Genomic DNA, 21,095 nt, shown 5'->3' with positions numbered 1-21,095 from the left:
TATCATTTAGCCACCCGAAAGAGCCAAGGCCGGTCTATCAATATAGATGGGTAGAATGCAATCCTCCGAATTCTAGGTAGGGACTGACTATGCTCTTATGGGGTGTCCGTTCATATGGTATTATCTCTCCTCTCGAATACTTAGGTCATGGACCCAATCGAATGGAACGCCACTGGTCGTGGCATCGACAGCAATCCTACTAACGGACCGTAGTTAGCGTCAACAACCCTGACGGACAGACCCTGATAGACCCCGGCTGACCCGCGTCCGTTCCCAGCAGCCAATGTAACCCTATTGCATTGTACGTACTGTAGCTGTCGTATCTCATATCTCATCGCAGCTCCACCGAGATCATGTACCGGCATGTAACTCGAAGAACTTCTAGTATGTCTCGTTCCAGGTTAGGCTAGTATCGCATAGTATTACTGCTGAAGCATGCAAAAGAATTCTTCATATTATGAAAGCAGGTTGTCCCCAAGAAATGCACACGATGCTAAATATCAACATCGGCTGCCCTTAAAGGCAATTTCTGGCATCTTTTCCGAACAGTTTCAGTTTTCGATCGTATATGCAATGGCTGCCCTCATAGCAGAACTTCTTTCACATACTAGTCCTGCCGTCGTGATTGGCACTTCTCTGTTAGCCTGGGCAATCTATTTCGCTGGCCTGGTCATCTACCGACTATACTTCCACCCTCTGGCTGGTTTTCCAGGCCCAAAGCTGGCCGCAGCGACATCATGGTATGAGTTTTATTTTCAGTGCTGGCTCGAGGGCCAGTACATATTTCACACCGAAGAAATGGTGAAAAAATATGGTAAGCAAAAGCACTTTGATAGTCCAGGCCACCACATCTAAATGGCGTTCCTTACTTCTAGGACCTATCATTCGGGTCAATCCTGAAGAGCTCTTCATCCATGATCCAGCATTTTACAACGAGCTCTATGTCACGGAAAGTACGCGACGCACCAACCACTACGATAGTTTTGCTCAAGGTATTGGTTTCGACGGTAAGTGTTCTGACACCTTTCTATGCCATGATGGCTCTTGCGTTAACACACCCTAGGTTGTCATCTCTTGACAGTGGACCATGACCTGCATAGAGCCCGAAGAAAGCCGCTTGAACCCTACTTCTCCAGGATGGGAGTTTCACGGTTGCAATCCATGTTAGCTGAAGTCGCTCTGCATCTTGAGACGCGCCTAAGGGAATATACTGGCTCTGGCAAGGTTATCCGACTAGACCACGCATTCACCGCCTACACCGGCGACATTATAGGACGAATGTGTTTAGACACCGACGACCCTGGTGACCGATTTCTAAGCCGAGAGGACTTTTCTGCAGACTGGCAAGTCTTTCCATATCTGTGCTAACACGGCACAGTCTCTAACGTTACTCCTAGGTCTTGGATCATGCAGATGATAGTCCGTTCTGTTCCTCTATTCTCCGGTTTCCCATGGATTATAAGGTGAGCATTTCTTACCAACGTGTATGCCGCGCGTGCTTTTCTAATCCCGCTACCGTGAATAGGCTTCTCAATCCGATTCCTGGTGAGGTATTATTATGGCTGTACCCGAGAGGCCAAGCATTCGCTACCTTTCAGGAGGTCTGGAAACCTTGCCCCTACTTCTATTGGACTGCGACTAACCGCACTAACAGAAAGCACGGAATAACATTCGTAAGGCATTGGGGAGTGACTCGGTAAATGATAAATACATTGAGTCACTGTTTCATCATGTAGCCAATAGCGATATGCCGGCGTCAGAAAAGTCTGAGGAACGACTGGCAAAAGAAGCCCAGTTACTCTTGGGAGGCGGCACGGTAACTAGTGCTCGCGTGATTTCATGCGCCGCTTACTATATCCTCACCATACCAGGTGTGGAGAAACTGCTCGCAGACGAACTGCGAAAGCCGATGGCACAATGGCCAACTCATGTTCCTACCTGGGCCGAGCTAGAAAGATTGCCCTATCTACAGGCTGTGATCAAAGAGGCCCTACGGTCAGAACCAAGCCCCTTGCCGTTTCGATCCAACTGGAAGCTGATCTAGACCTTAGCGTTGACTTTGGTGTTATGACTCGATTGCCTCGGATCTCACCTGACGTACCGCTCAGATATAAAGAGTATACTATACCAGCTGGCGTAGGAAGTCCATCAAGAACCCTACTGCTGGGCAATTGGCTAACTCGCCGCGTAGGTTCCGGTGGGAATGTCATCATATTTCATGCACACGGACCCGGACGTGTTTCCGAAGCCCTTTGAATTTATTCCTGAGCGATGGCTCGGAACCATCAGCCCCTTGATGAATCGCAATTTCGTCCCGTTCTCGCGGGGCTCTCGAACCTGCCTAGGCTCGAAGTATGTTATCCTTTCTCCCCTGTGAGCTTATTAATAGCTAGGGCATTGACTGACTCCCCTTTCTTTCCCGTGCTTGTAGCTTGGCAATGGCCGAAGTCAGTCTTATTTTAGCTGTCCTTTTCCGTCCAAACGGACCTAAGCTGGAACTTTTTGAAACGGACGAGACAGACGTCCGAGTAGCACACGACTTTGGAGTACCCTTGCCCAAATTAGACACCAAGGGGGTCCGCGCAACTGTGAGCTAGTCCGCGAGCACTGAGAGATATTTATCACGCCCATGATGTACGTTACGGGGGCCAGAGGGGTTGGTGGGCGTGGTAGAGCTGTCTATCTGCAGTAATACCACCAGGTACTTAGTATATCAACGTAGACGGCGTAGGCATACTGCGGTACATGGTATTTGAGAATCTTGCTGGAAGCGGTGAGTGCAGCTAGCGTAAGAAATCCTTGATCATCTGCCTTGGGCGTGCTTCTCCAGGTTAGATAGGTAGCTTAGTCGAGGTGTTAAATCTCTCCTCGTTTCCCTCAGACCCCGCAGAGTCCGCAGGATAAAAGCAGGACATCGACTTAGTGTGGCGCAATCCCGGGAGCCAATGCAGACCAATGCTACCCCCAATGCCTGCTCCAACTTTTACTCCAATTACCCATTCCCTGGTTCAGTCTGCAGTTAGCATGCGGGTCAGTTCCAGAAAACTTCGAAGCCCGCTTCTCAGTTGCTTCTGAATGGCTACCAGCCACCTGTCTACCTGCCGGTGATTGTACATACCGAGAAGTAGTCATCCAGCACTCCTCCAGAAATGGTCTGGGGTGTCTTGTATAGTCGCATTAGATTATCAATAGCGTACTAGGCCACGGACTGGTCGGCCTAAGTGCCGGGTATATCTTATCCAGAACCTACATACTGTACTTACATGTATCAAAAACCTCCCGCCTTGAATGAACTAGTGCTTGGCTCCGGTACCTGAAGGATTCACTATCTCTACCTAGTGTTATGTAAAAGAAATACTACTAAGGGCGCCACAATTTGAGTGGGTGGCTTCTACATTTCCCATATGACATAAGACAATGCAATACCTACCAATGATAGAATTTTGCTGGAGATAGCTATATGTGGCGGGATATTCAAGAATTATGGTGAGAATTAAGGGGGCTTATGTCAGCGCACGTGGCCGGCAGGGTACGGACGGAAGCTATGGTGCAATTGTGTGCCATGTCATCTACATATGTAATATAATAGGCAATGGATTCTGAAGTCGCGGATTCTGTTGCGAGACCGATATATCTTGGCGAGCTCCTTAGTCGAGAAGCTAGAACAACAGACAAAGAGCCCGAGTACCTACACATAATCAAGTTAGCGTCTAGGTACAGGTAAGCGAGACTACTAAAGCAGTGTAGTGCAACGTAGTTCGATACCTCGCAGAATCATGTCTAGGAGAGTAAGTACTGCAAATACATAATAGTACATATACCTTGCTGCCCCTGGAGTTTTACTCCGTGGTGCGCCCGTCAGAAGTTCTTCGATAGCGTCGCAAGCGTCGATTCGTCAGTGGGATAAGCGGTATGGGCCGCCGTTAATCCGCATATGCGCCACGCGCGGGGAACATAGGGGATATGGGACTTGAACGGTCATTTCTGGGTCGGGACAAGACGTGGGCGTCAATGGTTGGCTGGCTAGGATAAACCTAGGCTTGGTTTTCGTGGGATAGGTATACATATGTACTATAAGTAAGAAGAGCAATGATATACTATAGTACTTAGCGTAGTGTCTAAGGTGTGTATCGCGGTCGAAGCGAGCGGTATTCTCGATCACTTCCGATCCTGTCACAGTACAGTACTATATAGTGAGTGCAGAGACGTCAAGCCTTCGACTTGATAACTCGTCGTTACCTTTTGGTGGCGTAGTGGCATAGTACTGCACTCCTTTGTCATTCCGTGACAGATCCGAAAGGGCTAATATATGGCATAGTCTTAGAGATGTGTCGAACGTGGGGATCTGTTCTAACTAGACCGCTCTGTTTCCAACCCGCGACTCACCACCAGTTGATAACTGGGGCCTGTCTCGGGAGAACATATTCATCAACACACAACAAGTATGTAAGCAGTGGCTGAAACACCCCCGTCTCGCGCGGACGAGATATCGTCGATTGGATCAATTTCTAAGCCACATATCATATCTGCTACGTTTGCTTTTTGAAGTACCCGACCGTACGGTAATGACAATAGCAGAATTCGCCGAGACTTACTACAAGCCACGAGACTCCGGACGAAATCTGACGCACCACCATCACATACCACGACCCTTGAGGTTAGTCATGTTATCAACGATGCGATTCTACAACAATCCGGTGGTCTACTATCAGCGGGGCATTCATTGGTGAATTAGCTTATTATTCTTTGGTTGGTCAAGCCATAGGTACAGACGAAGATGCGAAGACACCTGGTACGCTATCGAACATGACCTGAGCGCTATATTTAACTGTCCTTGCGTCACAATAATAGCATTGCCCACGACACTTGTTTATAAACATATCACATAACCGCTTCCCAACAGCCATCCATCACACTGAGGGTCTAGAGCTTAAATCTGGCGCTGACAACTAGAGATTGACAGGTATGGTGTGTCATGGACATGGGTATCCACTAGCACCTACACGTCTAATCGTCCCAAAATACTCTTTGGCTGCCCTGGGAATACCGCCTCGTAATGTCTTGACAATGATTCTCATGGTCCTAGATCATGATATTCCCCTCATACGTCGCTTATGTATGTTCAGCTACGCAGCGTGTACAAGATGGTTCAATACACCGTTCCCATCCATGTTCCTTGAGTCCAGAACGTGCTATCTAAAGGGAGATTCAAACCTCGTAGATAGTTCCTGCCTACATGTACAATCACTGGACTTGAAAGTGATGAGGTCGAATCTTAACATCATTTGACCAAGACAGCCTAACGTATAATTGTTTCTGAGAGGTGCAAAGCAGACAACCTATAATCCTAGATTACATATGAATGTGCCTGGCCTATTGTTTTCATTTATACTCGAAAAATAAAGTTCTCGCCTAGCCTGCTATCGCTGACTCTGTATCTCGAATAGTGAACCTTTACTACATGGAAAAGCGAGTAGTGTAGGCCGTAGAGAAGAAATCCTATAATCATGCCTTTAGATGATACTACATTCCGGATTTGGTGGCTAACGTAAAAAGTTATTTCATATTCAAACTTGCGCGAATGAAATCCTATAAATGTTACTACGATTCTGAATATCGTGCTGCTCCTCCCAATCATCGACCCCTAGATGAAATGATAACCGAAGATTATCATCCTTGGGATTATTTCCCATAGGACGAGCATCTATCCAAGTATTGACTCCCAAACGATCAATAGAGTCATTATCATCCTCCTCTGGGTTGTGAAGACGAGTCCATCTCTGGTTGTCGTCTAGGATGGTATTCGATACGCGCTTTTCGTCGGTGGGCGACGATTTCGAATCCTTGGTGGATCTGCACCTTGAGAAATGAAGAGCTTTAGGCAATACAGCTTTGGATATCTGTTGGAGCGCAGGGGGCATGAGAGGTAGACATGCGTTGATAATCCCAAGGTTGATTTCAAGTCCAGACCATAATGCGTCCCCAACTACAGAAGCCGAAAACTCTCGTTGTGCACTCGGAGTAGACACGAAAACAACCTGGTGTATACGCCACGCTGTTGCGAAGCAAACGCTTTCAATATTGTTAACGACGGAGACGACGATGAAGAGCTGAGAGAGCCCCTGAGACAGATAAGATAAACTTACAACAGGCCCAGGCCAAAAACAAAAATTAAGGAGACCTTCCTTCGTGTATTCATTTGCAGGTTCCACAGTATGGGCATTGGAAGAGTGAATATTATGAGATCGAGGGCGAGGTTGAAGATTGCGCTGAGTAAAAATTGTAGAGACTGGTTACCGCAGTATTCCACCTGTTCTGGTGTAATATCGAAGTTGCGATGAAATGGTTGGCAAATAGCGGCAAAGCCGATAGTAATAGCAATGAGGTATGCGATAACAGCAATCCTGTTTATAAGCTAGAGTCAGTTATTACCAGGCATACAGGAGGAATGAGGTCCAAGACCTGCCTAAGGAGGGTTGTTATGAGCGTGATTAATGACCCAAGGGGACTAACTGAACGATGGTAACGACAGTGCGAAACCGCCTTCCGGGGAAGATTTGCCTGAAGAAGGCCAAGATGGACAAACGCACGAAGCTATTTGCCCATCCTTGAATAAACCATGCGACGATGAACGCCTAATTAGATAGTATTGTCAGCATGCAATTCACCACTTAATCCAGAGCGAAGCTAGATCTGCAGCCGTTAAAAGAGTGCGAAGTCAGCCAGACTGTTGTCTCTAGACTTGTTGACGGCAGAAGTGTCGAACAAGGTATTGAAGCTAGAGGTGTGTGGGCGAGACAGTAGGTGCAGGTAGATCAATCGCTACGTGCTTGAAGGTTTCGAAGTTTGGGTAATAATAACTAGATGCAGTTTGATGAGAAGTAGTAGATAAATTGTATCCGCAGATGACTTGCAGTTGCAGCAGCCCGATAACTCGCGAAACGACTGCAGGTCTAGCCTCGCTCTTGATTCAGGAGTCAGAAGGGTTGCAACTAACTTTCCTCGCCAGTTTTTGTTCTGACAGTGTCAAATCTGCCGCTGGACGACCTAGGCCACCGCGCTCAGAAACAAGCCATGAAAGAGATAGATACCCGGCTGCCAGAGCAGAAGCAAACAGAATGGCGTAGTCAGATAGTGCAAGCGTCAATCTCTTCATCTTCAGTCTTATCGACCAGAGTCTTAAAGCCACGCAAACGAGTGCCAATATGAAGAATAGTGTCACAGAAGCTACAACAGAGACAGCCGTGGGAGGCAAGCTATCGCGTCTGAAAACGCCTTGCGACGACCTCTGTAAGAGCGGCTGAAGGAGCCATGAAGATGTAGTCATCGACATAGCGACTTGCTTGCAGGTGACTCCATGTGCTGTCAGAACAATGAAATCCATCTTGGTGGCCGGTTGAGACCTAATGTATGAATGATTCCGACTGTCAGCGTCGGGCTTGAGACCCGAACCCCCACACGGCCCTCGCTTCGGCGATATTCCTCCTCCGGGATCTTCCATGTTGGCTTGAAACCTCTCATTTTCTGTTAAGACTATATATAGTAATTAGATAGTTACAAGACCTTGATTATTCCGTATAGCACTGGTAAAAAGATTCCTGTTGGGTCATTGCTTTTTGTATTGGTGTACACACACCGCTGATGCTTGCCTTACAGAGTCTTACTCGCGCCACCGACCATCGCGGTAACCACTGTCAAGGTTTTTTTCAATCCTTTAGCTTTGGTTTGATTGATAAATTGCCAACCCCTGGGTCAATTGTTTCAGTTTAATCTGACTGATCCGTAGATGCGTTCTCTCCCCTGTGCTCTCACCTGTAAGCCGGAGTGTATATGGTATGTGAGACATCGAGTATGAAATTTCTAGTTGGGCATTGAAGAGCTATGGAATCATGCTGAGGGAATTCGAAGGACAGGGAGCATCCATTCTACTGGGTCATCTTACTACCTACAGAACTGCTGGGCTGACCGAAACCATACCCTATGTTCTGAGACAAGCAAAACCCGCCTGTATTGAAAAAGCCTCGCAGATGGAGCCTACTTTAGAGTATCATTCAATCTCTTGGCGCTTCCTTCAGCTCCCGCGCCCATTCCTCCGCCTGCTGCACCATATCAGGGTCGTATAGCCAACGTAGCTCCCCTCCATCGCCGCGCGTAAGTGACTGATCACTCCAGATTGCTCCTGGCGGCAACTTCGCCCTCTCGGACTCAGGGAGCCGCTTCGCATTCATTTGCATCGTCAAATCTAGGACCTTCTTCACTCGATGTTGACGATACGTTTGCCACCGAGCAACAGCCTTGTCTAGCGGCATATCTGGCGAGAGCTTGGAAAGGAGGGTGGCCAAGGCTCGTACATCTTCAAAGGCCTGGTTGGCACCTTGCCCCGCTGTAGGTGGAATCGCATGTGCTGCATCTCCGACGAGTATGATTCTCTTCGATTCAGAGGTCCATGATTCCAAAGGCGGGATGCTGTGAAAGGCCCAAAATCCCATCTCGTTAACAGGAGCAACCTCTAGTGCTGATTGTACCACATCAGGCCACTCGCTTTTACCCTCCTGAAGCATGTCATAAAGTCTCTGTTTATCATTTCTCAGGGAATCCCAGCCCGCAGCGTCTTGCTCTTCAAACCTTCGCTGCGTTCCAACGAATATTTCAGACCCGTCTGGTGTCTGAGGAAGAAGCAGAAAAGCGCCCATCTTTCCCATGACAGTTGCAGGTAGACTATAATTATCAGGAAGTCGGAGTTGCGACCGCTTCACGACGCTGTTGATGAAGACGAAGCCCGAGTAGACAGGTCGTACTTGAGGTAAAAAGGTCTGTCGTACAGCTGAGTGGATGCCGTCAGCTCCTATTAAAAGGGCTGCGGATGCAGTCTGACCATCTCCGCAAGTAAACTCGACCTTGTTAGGGCCATCAGAGACGACATTCGTGAATCTGGCATTGTAATGCAGGGGGATGTTGCGCTCCCGCACTGCAGTTTTCAACTTGTCCGTTAATTCCTGACGCATGACACGCATGGCACTATAGCCGTAGAGTTTCTCGGAGCCAAAATAGTATTCGTCGGTGGTTTTGTTCTGCATATCTTTAAAAGTCAGGACGTCAAACTGCAATGCGTTATCTCGCACTCGCTTGTAGACATCGACACTGTCAAGCACACGCAAAGCATTCGGTGCAAGCATGATGCCACCATCTCGCCCGTAATCTTCTGAGCGCGCCTCGTACACAGTACAAGGGATATTCAGGCCATGCAGAGCAAGCGCCATTGTAAGGCCCTGTCATACCAGACACGAAGTTAGCATCTTTACTCAAGCCACAAGCAAGAGTTACAAGTTGTTGAAATTCTTACCCCTAGACCTGCGCCGATAATGGCGACTTTATTTGGGGGCGAGTTTAGAGCCATGATGAGAAATGCGACGTATAACCAGCTAAATCTGATGGATAGCAGCGGCGGGACCAACGGTGGGGAGGGCAGCGGGGAGAAAGAGCAGGGAATGTCTTAAATAATGATGAGATTCAGGTTAAAACGAGTGCATCAATCATAGCATCCCATACCTCGCTAAAGAACAATGGTAATCCATGAACAAAAGGAAACTGGAGACATAGAGAGATATTTGACCCAACTTTCGAGCCCGCTGGCTTTGAAGAGCTATGCTGAATTTATCGCCACTTCGCCGACTCCCGAGACCCGATATCATGTAGCATGATGGCGCAGGAAAATCTGACTCATCAATGTTCATAGTGCTTTTCAACTAGCATCACCAGCCGCCCTGCTGAATAACATGCGTTCCATAACCAGTGTAAAGGTCATTCTAATTGATTATCCACATGGTACAGCGGACATATCGTCTCAAATTCCAACTGGAGAGCTTCGTAAACCGAATGCGTAATTCTTCTCAACCTCGTGTGCCGACGGTCAAGTTCTGTCCCTAAGTCGTTCGGACTACTGGCCCTTTGTGCTCCCTGGTAGTTAATGATAGGCTTCTGCCATTAGAATGGAAGATCATATATGACGCCTGCAACGTTGACTCGGATTAGGACAGGGCTTTTGGTTGTAAAGACTTCCTTCTGTTTGGCCCCTGGCCTCAGGCTCGGGAAACGTCCCTATATAGCAGGGATGTTGGACAAGTAATCAGTAAAGTTTATAGAAAAGGGGGCGCTTACGAAATGAATCAAGTGCAACTTTGCCGTTCTAATTGTAGACAACGAGGTCGAAAAACCATAAAAAGGGAAACCATTGTTATTAGGAAGAAAAAAAAAAAAAAAAAAAAAAAAAAAAAAAGGGAAGCGAGAGACAGGAAAAGGGAAGAAAAAAGAAGAAATAGTCAAAAACATGAACATACAACACCAGGGATTCGCTGGTCGTCACCGACCCAACTACTAATCCGGCAGTATCTGGCTTAGCTAAGGGGGAGCGGACGGGACCCCGCGTTCTCCAGATCTTATGGTCGTATGTATCAAACTGATCTGTTAATTATTATTATACCGTAACCTGCAAACTGCTGTCACTGAGAAACTGAGTCCCAAGAATCGTTAGGCTTCAAGGTGCTTCATGCTGTTACCCTCGACCCTCACTCCAACTTCTACTAGCAGGAGATCACAAATAGTAGACACTTGCCTATATACCAGGAAATGAAACTATAATAAATGACACATCTAAAGATCGCTTACTGAACGTTTAAACATCGGCTTCACCTTGGAACTTAGAATACCAAATGGCAAGGCTTTACGTGCGATTTGATAGATATAAAGCTCTTACTATTAGTTGTGAATCCAGCAAGTTGACAAGTCACTCTGAGCTGAAACCTATATTGGTGTGCTTAAGGCTTAGTGCTGACAGCGAGCTGGACAAGCGATCTGATTACGCCGTATTTCTGGCCGTATTTAAGTCATGCAGTATTTCGATTTCCCGCTATTATAATCTACGCTCTCTAAGGTCTGTTCGGCCACTGTCGCTAGCCAGGAAAGCAGTGTTAGCTAAATCCTTGATTAGAATGGCCTTACTTATCATACGACTAAGTCTTGAACCGTGCTATTTTAGGAGGATTTAAGCCCTGGGTTAGTAGTTTTACAACAAAGTTTTACCTATACTGACAATAGACAAGGGCATCTACTAAGTAAAGGACGGCGCCGTCGTCGTCTACGATGAATTATCTATGATTCTGACTAAGCTGGGTTTGGTGCTTGTTGGGACATGGGGACATGGGGACATGCCCTGGTCAACATCTCACACCAATAGCCTATCCAGCGAGCCAAACAGTTTATGACCCTAGTCATTTCATGGACTGTTATGATGCAAAGTTCTTTCATGTGAACGCATAGCAGAATTCGGCCTCCGCGGGCCCGGAAAGCTGCGCTATGCTTCAAGATTGCTGCCTATTCTATCTATGCTCATAGAACGAGGAATCAATTATGCCGATTGATAGTTCTTCATATACAAGTTCAATCGACCCATGGAGCTTAATCAAGATCTAGTGTTCTAGATTCGCGGCCACACTGTAGTTTCTAACCATGGCGGCCATGAAGACAGAAGTCAAGGAGAAATCCACCACTCGCCCATTGGGGCACATGTAAGGAACCTCAGTCTTATAATCAACAGACCATGGAAGCTAAGTTTCGTGTGCGCACTATATAGGGAATGCTATCAATTTCACATGCTCCAGCTAAGGTTCTTGGGAGGCACTATCGTGAGCTGTCGCTACGCCATCCCGACTCCTCTGGCGACGCCAGATCTCCATGATCACGTCGTTCGGCAGGTCGAAGATGCATTAGCACGGGTCGTAATTGAGCAACCCGCACTACGTTTTGTTGCCGTAAAGGCAGATACCAAACGTCCTGCGTGGGTAGCTGTCGATCAACTGAACTTTGCGCATCACGTCCAGTGGACAGATGTCAGTAGCGACAGCGAGACAGACGATGACGCAGGCATGGTTTCCCAAGAGACATTACGGGCTAGGATCGAGAGATGTCTCGACGAGTCCTACGCGCATGAACCCAAAGGCCCACAATGGCGTGTTATCATCCTTTTCAAGAGCAGCGGTGATCCCGTCCTAGACATCATATTCGACTACAGCCATGCGTTAGGCGACGGAATGAGCGGCAAGATCTTTCACGAGACTCTCTTCCGCACTCTCAACACATGTGCCGTCACTCCCAGCAAGACGGAGTCAATGATTGCGCCGACGCTTCTATCAAACCACATACTAACCATTCCACCCACGGCAGGGACCCTCCAACCCGCCATCGAAAAAACAGGCAAGTTCTCCGTATCAGCCAAATATGTCGCCTCCATGGCGTGGCAAGAACTGCGGCCGCCGAAACTATCATCGAACTCGGCGGCGCTGGCCCACTGGGCCCCGATCCGCGCGACGCCGTACAAGACGCACTTCCGCACCTTCGACATCGAGGCCGACGTCCTGCGGGATGTGCTAGCTGCGTGTCGCGTGCATAAGACGACTATCACGGGGCTCTTGCACGTCGTGGTGCTCATCTCCAGTATGCTACCCCCGGGGTCATTTTCATCCTATTCTAGGCGTGTTCATACTTTCCTATTAGACACAGAGCACGTCTCAGGAGAGTATACGTGAATCCTGAAAGCAGCTCCCGTTTTACCTAAAAGATTAATTTTGCCGACTCCAGCGAACTGTAGTGGCCGCACACATCCCCGCTGCGACGGCATTCACAAGCGACACGCCGGTCGACCTGCGGCGCCATATAGAAGCCGACAAAATAAAGCGTCTGGACTTCGACCCGCGGCGCACCATGGCCAACTACGTGTCGACCACGTGGCACAAGTTTGGTGTTGACGACGTGCGCGAGATCCGCGCGGCCAAAAGGTCGTCAAACGGGGAAGAAGAGCCAGCGCTCGTGGCTCTCGTCTGGCGACACGCCGCGCGCGTGCGCGCCGAGATACAGAAGAAGCTTGATCTCGGCCTAAAGAACGACATCAACAATCTGATGGGTCTCGTCACGGACTGGCGGGCGCAGCACCGCGCAAATGCGCACAAGGCCAGGCTGCTGTCGTTCGTGGTGACGAATCTGGGCGTCCTCGATGGCGAGCCCGCGTCCACGACAACACAAACGACAGAGGTTGAAAAAGAGAAGGAGAAGAAGGGCCAGGACGACGCAGCGGCGGAAGGCTGGAAGATTACGCAATCTACGTTCGCCATCAGCACCGAGGTCCTCGGCGCCGCGTTCCAGATCTCGCCCATAACCGTCAGAGGCGGTGCGCTTCGCGTGGGCTGTAGCTGGCAGGACTGCGTAGTCGAGCGCGGGTTGGCGGAAACGATTATTTCGGATATGGAGCGGTTGTTACGGTTCCTGGCGAAATCGTAACAATTCATTCCTCGTATCCAAATATGCACTTTGTATTTAATATAACTAATGTAGTATTCCTTTTCTTCTACATGATGCGTTTCTACATCATTATTTTACGGTGACGATATAAGAAGGAACAGTCTGGCTGAGCTCATCGCTCTACACAAAATCTGGCGCTTGAATCAGATCTTTTGCATGTATAAGGATACATAACTTTTTCTAGAACAGAGCGGAAGAGCAAAAACGTGGTTGAAACGAACTGTTTCCGCACATGAATATTGCAGAAACTACTACTTGGTAACTGGGTTAACTGTGTACACTTGTGAATGCCGCGTTAGCCAGACGACTAACCCACGACCGTGTTCCCGGGTTTTCGCGTGTTCAAGACACAAAAGGAGCAAACCATCTTGTCCCTACTGTACAGGCTAGATAAGGGTGCCGTTGAACATGGTTTAATAGCTATTAAAACTTAATCCAGATAGATGTCTTTTTGATCTGTCCAAGTTTTTACGCAGTCGCCGAAACACCCTCCTTCCCCGATGACAATCTTTTCCCCCCTCCGTTGCTCCCAACACCAAATATCCCCCCTCGAGGAAAATAGGGAGGGACAAAAGATGACCGCAAGCGAGCAACCCTCCAAGAACTCCTCATAAAGATGCAACCGGAACCTGTAAACCAATCCCCTGCCGTTCGTCACCGATATGGAATTGGGAAAAAGATGCGTGCGTTGGAAAATAGGACATGACCGTTCGGGTGAACAGTAAGTAAATCGTTTTTATTAAATCATCTTTATTCAGCAGTCCGAACTCTCTTAGCCCTGCCGCGCGGCGCAAGGTGCTTCGCGCGCCCGCCGACGCTCTCCCAGTACGCGTCAAGCAGCTCAGGCGCGGCCTTCTTGACCTTGGACTCGGCCTCCATGGTTGTGTCGGCGCGCTCGGCCGAGTGTCCGACCCACTGCACCTCGAACTGGAAGCCGCCGAGGTTCTTCTTCTCGTGTCGCAGAAGTTTGAAGACATGGTATATCTCGGGAGGTGGGTTTTTGGGCTTGTGAAAGAGCGCGCTGATGCGCCCGCCTTGAGAGCGCCAGTACTCGTATAGTGTCTCTTCGGCGCCTTGCTGGATCTCTTCTTCGGTTTCCCACGTCGCGTCTTGCTCGCCTTCACCCTCCCAATGGACTAGTAGTTCGACGGTACCGCTGCGATCGGCCACCATTCTATGTTTGATAAGTCTGTGGATCTCGTGCTCCTCGCGTCTATCTTCATTATCATCTTGTTCTTGTTCTTGTTCTACAACCCTTTCCTGTTGTTTCCTCTCAGCTTGCGACTTTCGGGATGGCTGTTGTCGCGTCTCAGTTGATTTTGCTTTCCCTTTCTCCTGGGCGGCAGATTCTTTCGCTGTTTCAGGTTGCGACTTTGGCGCTGAAGATGGCAATGCGCTAGAGACGTGATTGCCAAGAAGTTCTATGGATTAAGCGTTAGTGTACTATGCAAACGCAGATAGGGCGGAGAGGCGCGCAAAACCAGGGGTGCGTACCTAAACCGCCCATGGGGGCCTCGGGTACGAGGGAGTCTGGCTGCGCAGGGGCAACTTGAGAGGCTTTGGCGTGAGTGGAGTCTGGTTCTACAATAGTTTTTGATGCTGTCACTGTGTCGACGACAACGGTAGCGGCGGCCTGTTGTGACTTCAGCGATGGCCGGCCACGGGGTCCTAAGGATTAGTTGTGTCAGTCACATTGGCCCATTGATCTTGATGGCGGATGTGGCGGATGTAAGGGGAGAATCGGGGATCGTACGCTTGCCACTGCTGGGGAGTGAGGGACGAGATCTTGAGCTTGAACCGGGAGTCGCGGATGAGAGACGCGACCGCGCGGTGCGCTGTGAGGTGGGCGTCTTTCGGGCCGGGATGATATCGTCATCATCTGTTGCAGCACAAAATAAGGTTTAGTCAGGTCAGGCCAGGCCAGGCCACAGTCTGTTGGGCGTTGTTGTTCGGGGAGGGGAGGGGGGGTGTTGTCATGCGACTTACCGTCATCCATGGCGTCGTAGGGATCGGGTTTCGCTTTGCGCTTGGTGCCTCTCGCGTCCGCGGGAGTGCCATTGACGGAGGATCTCTTGGAAGACTGCTTGGTGGGCGAGTTCCAGAAATTCAGGAGGGCGGCCATTTAAGCGGTAGCCGGTCAATGGCCGATGCGCGGCGATGCAATCAATAATGCAAACAAAGGGGTAAGAGACGGCAGAGACAGCAGAGACAGCAGAGGCAACAACAGGAGGGGTCCAATCAGTCGACGGTTTGACAATGCTACGTCGACAACAAGGGGGTTTGCGACAGATAGATGGACACGGATGGAAGAAGGGAGTTTGTGGCTGTGGTTTTCTAGGTTTGAGTTTGAGCTTAGGACCAAGTGTAACCCTGAATTGCTTGGAGGAGGAAGAGGAGGAGGAGGGATGTTTGAGCGATGGTTTGTCGTGTACGTCGATGGAAAAAGAAGATGGTAAACATGTGCGTTTGCGCCTACGAAGTAGTTTAATGTGGGCGTGTGTGGTGAATGGTTTGTGTGTGTGTGTGTGTGTGTGTGTGTGTTGTCAACGCGGTCCTTCCTCTGGTAGGTAAGTAGGTAGGCCTAGCTTTTGAGAGCGGAGTCCAGAAGAGACTACCTACTACCATGTAAACCACAACCAGACCGACTACCATGACCAGACTACGACCCAAGACCCTAAGCACATTAATTAATTAAGATTGCTCGATAGCTGGATGCTTCAAGTTTACACTAACCTTGTCTAGTCTCAAGTGTATAACCAGACCAGACCAGACCTGATCCATCCATCCATCCATCCATCCCTCAAGTCACCTACCGGCTCTTCACGATGTAACCAAAAGGGAAAAAAAAGCCCGGCACCGGCATGCAAAGAATACGGAGTAATTAGCACCATCAACCAATCCTCTATGCAGAGACAGTTTAATCTTATTTCTATAGGCCATATTATGTAACATGCAAAGGTGCTAGGTGCCGGAATGGCTGGTGCCAGCTTTTGCCACAAGACAAAACTGGTTCCGCTATCCGAAGGAAAGACTACCATGCACTCACTTACTACGTACTTACGTTATTAAAAGAGATGGGGGGAGAGAAAAGCCTGGGGAAAAGAAGGGGGCAAAGAAGGGCAACATCATTCGCAAACCACCAAACTCCTCTCCAAGTCCTCTACAAGTCCTAATCACGTCGTAACGAGAACAAAGATGACCTCGGCCAGTTCCTCCGGCAACGTGAAGGTACTTCGATTCTGGTGTTCTGGTGGTGCGATGTGGGTGATCTGCTCGACCTTGCTGGGCCTTTTGGTCTGCTTTGGCGTCGGATCTGTATCCACTGGCCGTGCATGGTACATGACACGCGTGATACATACCAGATACATACCAGATACACTGCACAGAATGCATGCGCTAACCGCTTGGGTATAGATGATTACCTAATTAAAGTCGAGCAGTTGAAAACACGAATGAGTTGCACAGGACTTTGGAGTTTGGAGAAGCTGAATCAGCACCCGCTTTGCTGCCGGGTCGCTCGGCATAACCGCTAGAAGATACGGTATACGGACCACACTGATATCCCTGGACCTTCTAGAGAACTTGGAGAGAAGGGAAATCATGGATGTGGTCCATGTTAATAACATGACCAGATAAGGCGTAGATGACGGAGACAAAAGACGAACTCCTCCAAGCGCCGATGCTGTTCATAGCCATTTATTACATGAGTCTCACTAGGCACATACAATCGAGAGACTAGAGCACCTAGGTAGGTATTACTTGTATAATTCAAAATGGATATATAGGCAACTAGTAAATATATATATATTTCACACAAGAGGTGATAGCAACCATGCGATCGAACCTTTCACCGATACTCGCAGGTTTAACCACCCTAATTTACAACTAAATATATACGAGAAGGAAAAAGAAGAACGATATACATCGCCCACCATAAGATCACAAATCCCGAGGTCATAATAATAGAGCAGAGAAAAGGAAGAATATATTCAAAGCTATGGGACATTAAGGAAGGAAACCCCGAGGTAGGTAGGGTAGGTAGGTAGATCGAGAGAACCCAGCTCAACACCCCCCTACTTACAGACCCGAATCGATCTTCACGATCCCGCTATTGTCAAAGTAACCACGCCACCGCGCACAATTATCCTGGAAAGCCGTTGAGTCGGCGGCGCTGACCTGCGCCTTCTGCTCCGGGACGCGCTCGAGGAAGTCCACCGCCATCCCGCCGCTGACGTGCCACGCAATGTGGCAGTGCATGATCCAGTTCCCCGGGTTGTCCGCCTTGAAGGCGAGCACGAGCCACCCTTGGCCCGGCAGCATCGTGACGTCCCGGCGTACCGGGTTGGCGCCTCGCAGGCTCGCTTTGTCCGCTGCTGTGAAGCTGCCCGCGCCCGTGCCGAGCACGAGGAAGTCGTGCCCGTGCAGATGGATCGGGTGCGGCACGTTGGGTATGTTCTCGAGCACCCAGAACGTCCAGACGTCTTTTTGGTCTACGATGACGACGTTTTCGGAGGCCGGGTACGACGTGTTGCCTTTCAATACGTAGTCTAGCACCGGTCTGTCCCAGTCCACGTTGATCGAGGTGTTGTTTATGGTCCAGAACACGAGGGGCGAGGTTTGGAAGTTTATGTCGAGCGTGTTCTTCGGGCCAGGCGTGAATTGGTTTAATGGTGCTTGACGCGATACAACCGGCACATAGCTCAGAGAATCACTGCATTGGGCGTCTGGCGGCGGAATCCCAGGGGTGGTCGGGTTGGCGACTGGCGCGTTCGCGTAGTGTACGATGGCAGCCGGTGCCGGGTTGAGTGAGAGGCCGCAGCGACTGCTTGCGGGCATGGTGACATTCATCCAGTAATTCCCTGGCGTCTTCGAGGCATCGATGGTCACATCCACGCGCTGACCGATGCCGAGGAAGACGTTGTTCGTGGTGAACGAGTTGACTGGGACCAAGTCCGTCGCGACCACGGTCATGTCGTGGCCAACAATTGACACTTGGAAGTTGTTTTCAACGGAAGTGTTGATTAATCTCAGGAGATGACGCTTTCCAGGGGTCACTGTAATCCTGGAGTAGGCGCCGCCGCTACCGGCCGGGTTAATATTCGTTCCGTTGAACAAGACATTGTCGCTCTTCGGTGGAGCTGGAGTGTGCTGTGTTTCAACGATGAGTTCATCCGCTGTCTTGAGATAGTAATCGTTGATGGGATAGGCACCAAGGTCTATATCATAGGGCAACGAAGCTGGACCGTTGATGACGATGGGTCCAAAGACGCCATTGCCATATTGCCCAGAGAAGTGAGAGTGATACCAGGTCGTCCCGTACTGGGTAAACCTGAATGTGTACGTCTTGCTTGCTCCTGGTGGAACAGGGCATTCAGTTACCCCGTTGGTACCATCCATGATATTAGTACCCAACTGACGTATACCATGCCAGTGAAACGAGGTGCCATTGATCCTAAGACTGTTCTTGATATTCACCACGACGGTATCACCCCAGTCGGCTTTCAAGGTAGGCCCGGGGTATTGGTTGTTGACGAGCATTACTTTGCTCTTAATCCTCCCATCTGGACCAGTCCAGTTGTCATGCTCTGTCACTTCCCAGTTGAACTATGCTGTCAAGTCAGATGTGGCTCTGGTAGCATATTGTTATAAAAGGGGTAGAATCTTGCTCTTACAGTCCTCACGACACCTGGAGGGGTCTTAGTTTCATAATCGGTATTAATATCGAACCCCGGGCTCCAACATGCTCGATTGGAAGGGGTAAAGCAGGCTCCGGGGCCTCGAGGCTCGAGCGTGGTAGGCCGCGACGGAACACATTGGCCGAGCCGCGCTAGAAGACCAATCGAGACGATGTTGCCTAGTGAAAAACGCATCTGGAGAATGCGCGGAGTGATGAAGGATTAAGGACTGGAAGCGCGAAGAGCTATTGAGCTACGTTGAGATAATCTAGATGCTACTCGACCTAATGTGACAAGCCATGGATGGGTGAGCAAAACTGAGTGCTTCCTGCTGCCCATTTTATATCCCAGTCAAGGCAATCCGGTACCTGTGCGAAATTCCCTATGGAGATTCAGCTCAGACGACGAAAGAGATGACCTTTCGTATTCTCGATGGCTTTCTCCGGTCTGCTCGGGAATCATCACAAAACCCATCTGCCAGGCTTCCCAGAGCAGTAAAATCCTGCGTTATATCCACCTATGTGGAGAGACATGAGAGGAGGCATAGGCGTAAGGGCTAGACCCAATAGTCTGGTTCTGCGCATACTAGGGCGGCTGCCTTGGTGAACGTCGGGCTGGGCTCTTACAACATAGAATATCCCTGTGATGTTATATTAGGTGCTGGCAAGCAGCTGCAGGGCTGTAGTCGCGTGTCAGTCATTGACCGCAGTGGTGTGGGAGACTAAGGTGTGAATCCCGGTTTCCGGTGAAGTGAGTGTGGTAGGAAAGCATGGCTTTCATCATGAGCCCGGGCATACTGGCTCACCCTCCGTCGCCGGGCTCGTGACAATCTGGTGCTTGGAAACATCACAAGGCATGCCGAAGTTCTGGTAAGTCGAACAAGGCTGACGCGAGATTCGCTAATGCTCGGGTCCAACGCGGCACCAAGGTGGCGCACACCAACTGTAATTCGGCGTAGTCATTCGGGGTCAGCTTCGATGGTGCTGATACGCGCTGGCCATATCGATCTGCTATTGCGGATTTAGATTGCGCAAGTGTCAATAGCACGAGACACTATGTGTCGTAGCAACACTGTGCATTCTGCCAACGCAACAAGTATCCTCGCCGAGTTAGACGTCGGTGCTGGCTGGTATCTAGGTAGTTGAGGGTACGGCAGCTACTGACTTGCTTATACGATGACTGAACAACGTGGCTCCGCCCGTTTTTCTTACGCTAGAAACAAAAAGAAAGGATTACGACCGACGAAGCGAGATCGAAGCGAAATTGGAGAAGTTGGGTTTCTGTAACGTTAAAAGTGCAAGCCCGATGTTTCCAGGAGCTATTCAAGTTGGGTATCGTAAGCGAATTGTAGGTACAGCCGCGTAAGATAATTCTATAGCAAGGGACACGAAGTAACATTAGTTTCGTGTCCTCCTATATATAATGATACATTCGGAGTCAGGGACTATGCATACAACCTATGATCGGCCTTTACTCCAAGACATCTTCCAAGGTAAATGAATACTTAGGAATAGTAGCGGCTGCCCTGTCTCAAGGCGTCTAGATATTGGTAACCACCTAAGTTTTCTTGTCAGATACATACTTACTCCCAATACTTATGATGCAGCTTGTGCGTGGCTGGTAGCGTGGCTTGTCCGCATGCACTGTCGACTAGGTAGACAAGAAACATTTTGCAAGGTGTGTTATTTCGCGATGAGGTTCTCCGCTCGGCCCGGCTAAGCGAACCTGACTCAGATTCAAGTGTGATTGCAGCGTCGTAGCTTATGGAATATGTAGAAATGCTGGTGAGAAGACCTCCTCACAGTCTTATGATCTCTCGTGTTGACCAAGATAGAGTGTGGCACATGTACAGATTACATTGGTTTGGAGATCATCCATTCGATTAGAACCATGGTGTTGGGTTCTCTTGCGGCTGGTTTCTCCTTGCAGCCGAGATGTAGACATCCTTGACTTCGTGGCGCTTTCGCTACCAAAATGAGCCCAAATCCCTGTGTTCTTCATCTGTGTAGCATTCTACCGTATATCGGTAATGAACGAGAAAGGCAGATGATGACCAGGCTCCAAAATGTA

The 21,095-nt window shown here is 49.3% G+C and overlaps 6 protein-coding genes across 6 annotated transcripts; 2 read left to right on the top strand and 4 right to left on the bottom strand.

The window, feature by feature from the left end:
• Nucleotides 1-521: 521 nt before the first annotated feature.
• Nucleotides 522-2,778, top strand: F5B22DRAFT_550120 (cytochrome P450). The gene is made up of 9 exons (XM_047972940.1): nt 522-814; nt 876-1,007; nt 1,064-1,343; nt 1,398-1,463; nt 1,526-1,601; nt 1,655-1,995; nt 2,052-2,136; nt 2,192-2,352; nt 2,432-2,778. The coding sequence occupies exons 1-9, from the start codon at nt 574-576 to the stop codon at nt 2,595-2,597; spliced, it is 1,548 nt and encodes a 515-aa protein (XP_047825320.1). The 5' UTR covers nt 522-573; the 3' UTR covers nt 2,598-2,778.
• Nucleotides 2,779-5,425: 2,647 nt separating this feature from the next.
• On the bottom strand, nt 5,426-7,509 carry F5B22DRAFT_629115 (uncharacterized protein). The gene is made up of 4 exons (XM_047976460.1): nt 6,998-7,509; nt 6,514-6,635; nt 6,147-6,404; nt 5,426-6,072 (listed from the first exon to the last, which is right to left on the bottom strand). The coding sequence occupies exons 1-4, from the start codon at nt 7,499-7,501 to the stop codon at nt 5,568-5,570; spliced, it is 1,389 nt and encodes a 462-aa protein (XP_047825319.1). The 5' UTR covers nt 7,502-7,509; the 3' UTR covers nt 5,426-5,567.
• Nucleotides 7,510-7,516: 7 nt separating this feature from the next.
• Nucleotides 7,517-9,690, bottom strand: F5B22DRAFT_550045 (kynurenine 3-monooxygenase). The gene is made up of 2 exons (XM_047972939.1): nt 9,344-9,690; nt 7,517-9,269 (listed from the first exon to the last, which is right to left on the bottom strand). The coding sequence occupies exons 1-2, from the start codon at nt 9,395-9,397 to the stop codon at nt 8,052-8,054; spliced, it is 1,272 nt and encodes a 423-aa protein (XP_047825318.1). The 5' UTR covers nt 9,398-9,690; the 3' UTR covers nt 7,517-8,051.
• Nucleotides 9,691-11,299: 1,609 nt separating this feature from the next.
• Nucleotides 11,300-13,715, top strand: F5B22DRAFT_549957 (uncharacterized protein). Its single transcript, XM_047972937.1, has 3 exons — nt 11,300-11,564; nt 11,630-12,489; nt 12,644-13,715. Exons 1-3 carry the CDS (start codon nt 11,506-11,508, stop codon nt 13,327-13,329), a joined length of 1,605 nt encoding a protein of 534 aa, XP_047825317.1. The 5' UTR covers nt 11,300-11,505; the 3' UTR covers nt 13,330-13,715.
• Nucleotides 13,716-14,100: 385 nt separating this feature from the next.
• On the bottom strand, nt 14,101-15,472 carry F5B22DRAFT_640152 (uncharacterized protein; the record flags this gene model as incomplete). Its single annotated transcript, XM_047977815.1, has 4 exons — nt 14,101-14,771; nt 14,845-15,018; nt 15,104-15,229; nt 15,337-15,472. 4 exons carry the CDS (start codon nt 15,470-15,472, stop codon nt 14,101-14,103), a joined length of 1,107 nt encoding a protein of 368 aa, XP_047825316.1.
• A 1,698-nt stretch (nt 15,473-17,170) lies between these two features.
• On the bottom strand, nt 17,171-19,686 carry F5B22DRAFT_550003 (multicopper oxidase-domain-containing protein). The gene is made up of 2 exons (XM_047972938.1): nt 19,023-19,686; nt 17,171-18,954 (listed from the first exon to the last, which is right to left on the bottom strand). The coding sequence occupies exons 1-2, from the start codon at nt 19,218-19,220 to the stop codon at nt 17,428-17,430; spliced, it is 1,725 nt and encodes a 574-aa protein (XP_047825315.1). The 5' UTR covers nt 19,221-19,686; the 3' UTR covers nt 17,171-17,427.
• Nucleotides 19,687-21,095: the final 1,409 nt, after the last annotated feature.

This window comes from Xylaria bambusicola, assembly GCF_022495145.1.
Source record: "Xylaria bambusicola strain CBS 139988 unplaced genomic scaffold F5B22scaffold_80, whole genome shotgun sequence".
Taxonomy (NCBI): domain Eukaryota; kingdom Fungi; phylum Ascomycota; class Sordariomycetes; order Xylariales; family Xylariaceae; genus Xylaria; species Xylaria bambusicola.
This window is presented reverse-complemented; position numbering and strand designations above follow the sequence as displayed.

Coding starts and splice junctions, on each gene's coding strand:
- F5B22DRAFT_629115 (XM_047976460.1), bottom strand. CDS start 7,501: ATGGAAGATCCCGGAGGAGGAATATCGCCGAAGCGAGGGCCGTGTGGG. Junction 6,405..6,513: donor ACTGTCGTTACCATCGTTCA/GTTAGTCCCCTT, acceptor GCTTATAAACAG/GATTGCTGTTATCGCATACC. Junction 6,073..6,146: donor GTTTTTGGCCTGGGCCTGTT/GTAAGTTTATCT, acceptor CAATATTGAAAG/CGTTTGCTTCGCAACAGCGT.
- F5B22DRAFT_550003 (XM_047972938.1), bottom strand. CDS start 19,220: ATGCGTTTTTCACTAGGCAACATCGTCTCGATTGGTCTTCTAGCGCGG. Junction 18,955..19,022: donor CTCCAGGTGTCGTGAGGACT/GTAAGAGCAAGA, acceptor TTGACAGCATAG/TTCAACTGGGAAGTGACAGA.
- F5B22DRAFT_550045 (XM_047972939.1), bottom strand. CDS start 9,397: ATGGCTCTAAACTCGCCCCCAAATAAAGTCGCCATTATCGGCGCAGGT. Junction 9,270..9,343: donor TTATCGGCGCAGGTCTAGGG/GTAAGAATTTCA, acceptor CTGGTATGACAG/GGCCTTACAATGGCGCTTGC.
- F5B22DRAFT_549957 (XM_047972937.1), top strand. CDS start 11,506: ATGGCGGCCATGAAGACAGAAGTCAAGGAGAAATCCACCACTCGCCCA. Junction 11,565..11,629: donor ACTCGCCCATTGGGGCACAT/GTAAGGAACCTC, acceptor CGCACTATATAG/GGAATGCTATCAATTTCACA. Junction 12,490..12,643: donor CGTCGTGGTGCTCATCTCCA/GTATGCTACCCC, acceptor AGCGAACTGTAG/TGGCCGCACACATCCCCGCT.
- F5B22DRAFT_550120 (XM_047972940.1), top strand. CDS start 574: ATGGCTGCCCTCATAGCAGAACTTCTTTCACATACTAGTCCTGCCGTC. Junction 815..875: donor AGAAATGGTGAAAAAATATG/GTAAGCAAAAGC, acceptor CCTTACTTCTAG/GACCTATCATTCGGGTCAAT. Junction 1,996..2,051: donor GTGATCAAAGAGGCCCTACG/GTCAGAACCAAG, acceptor TCTAGACCTTAG/CGTTGACTTTGGTGTTATGA.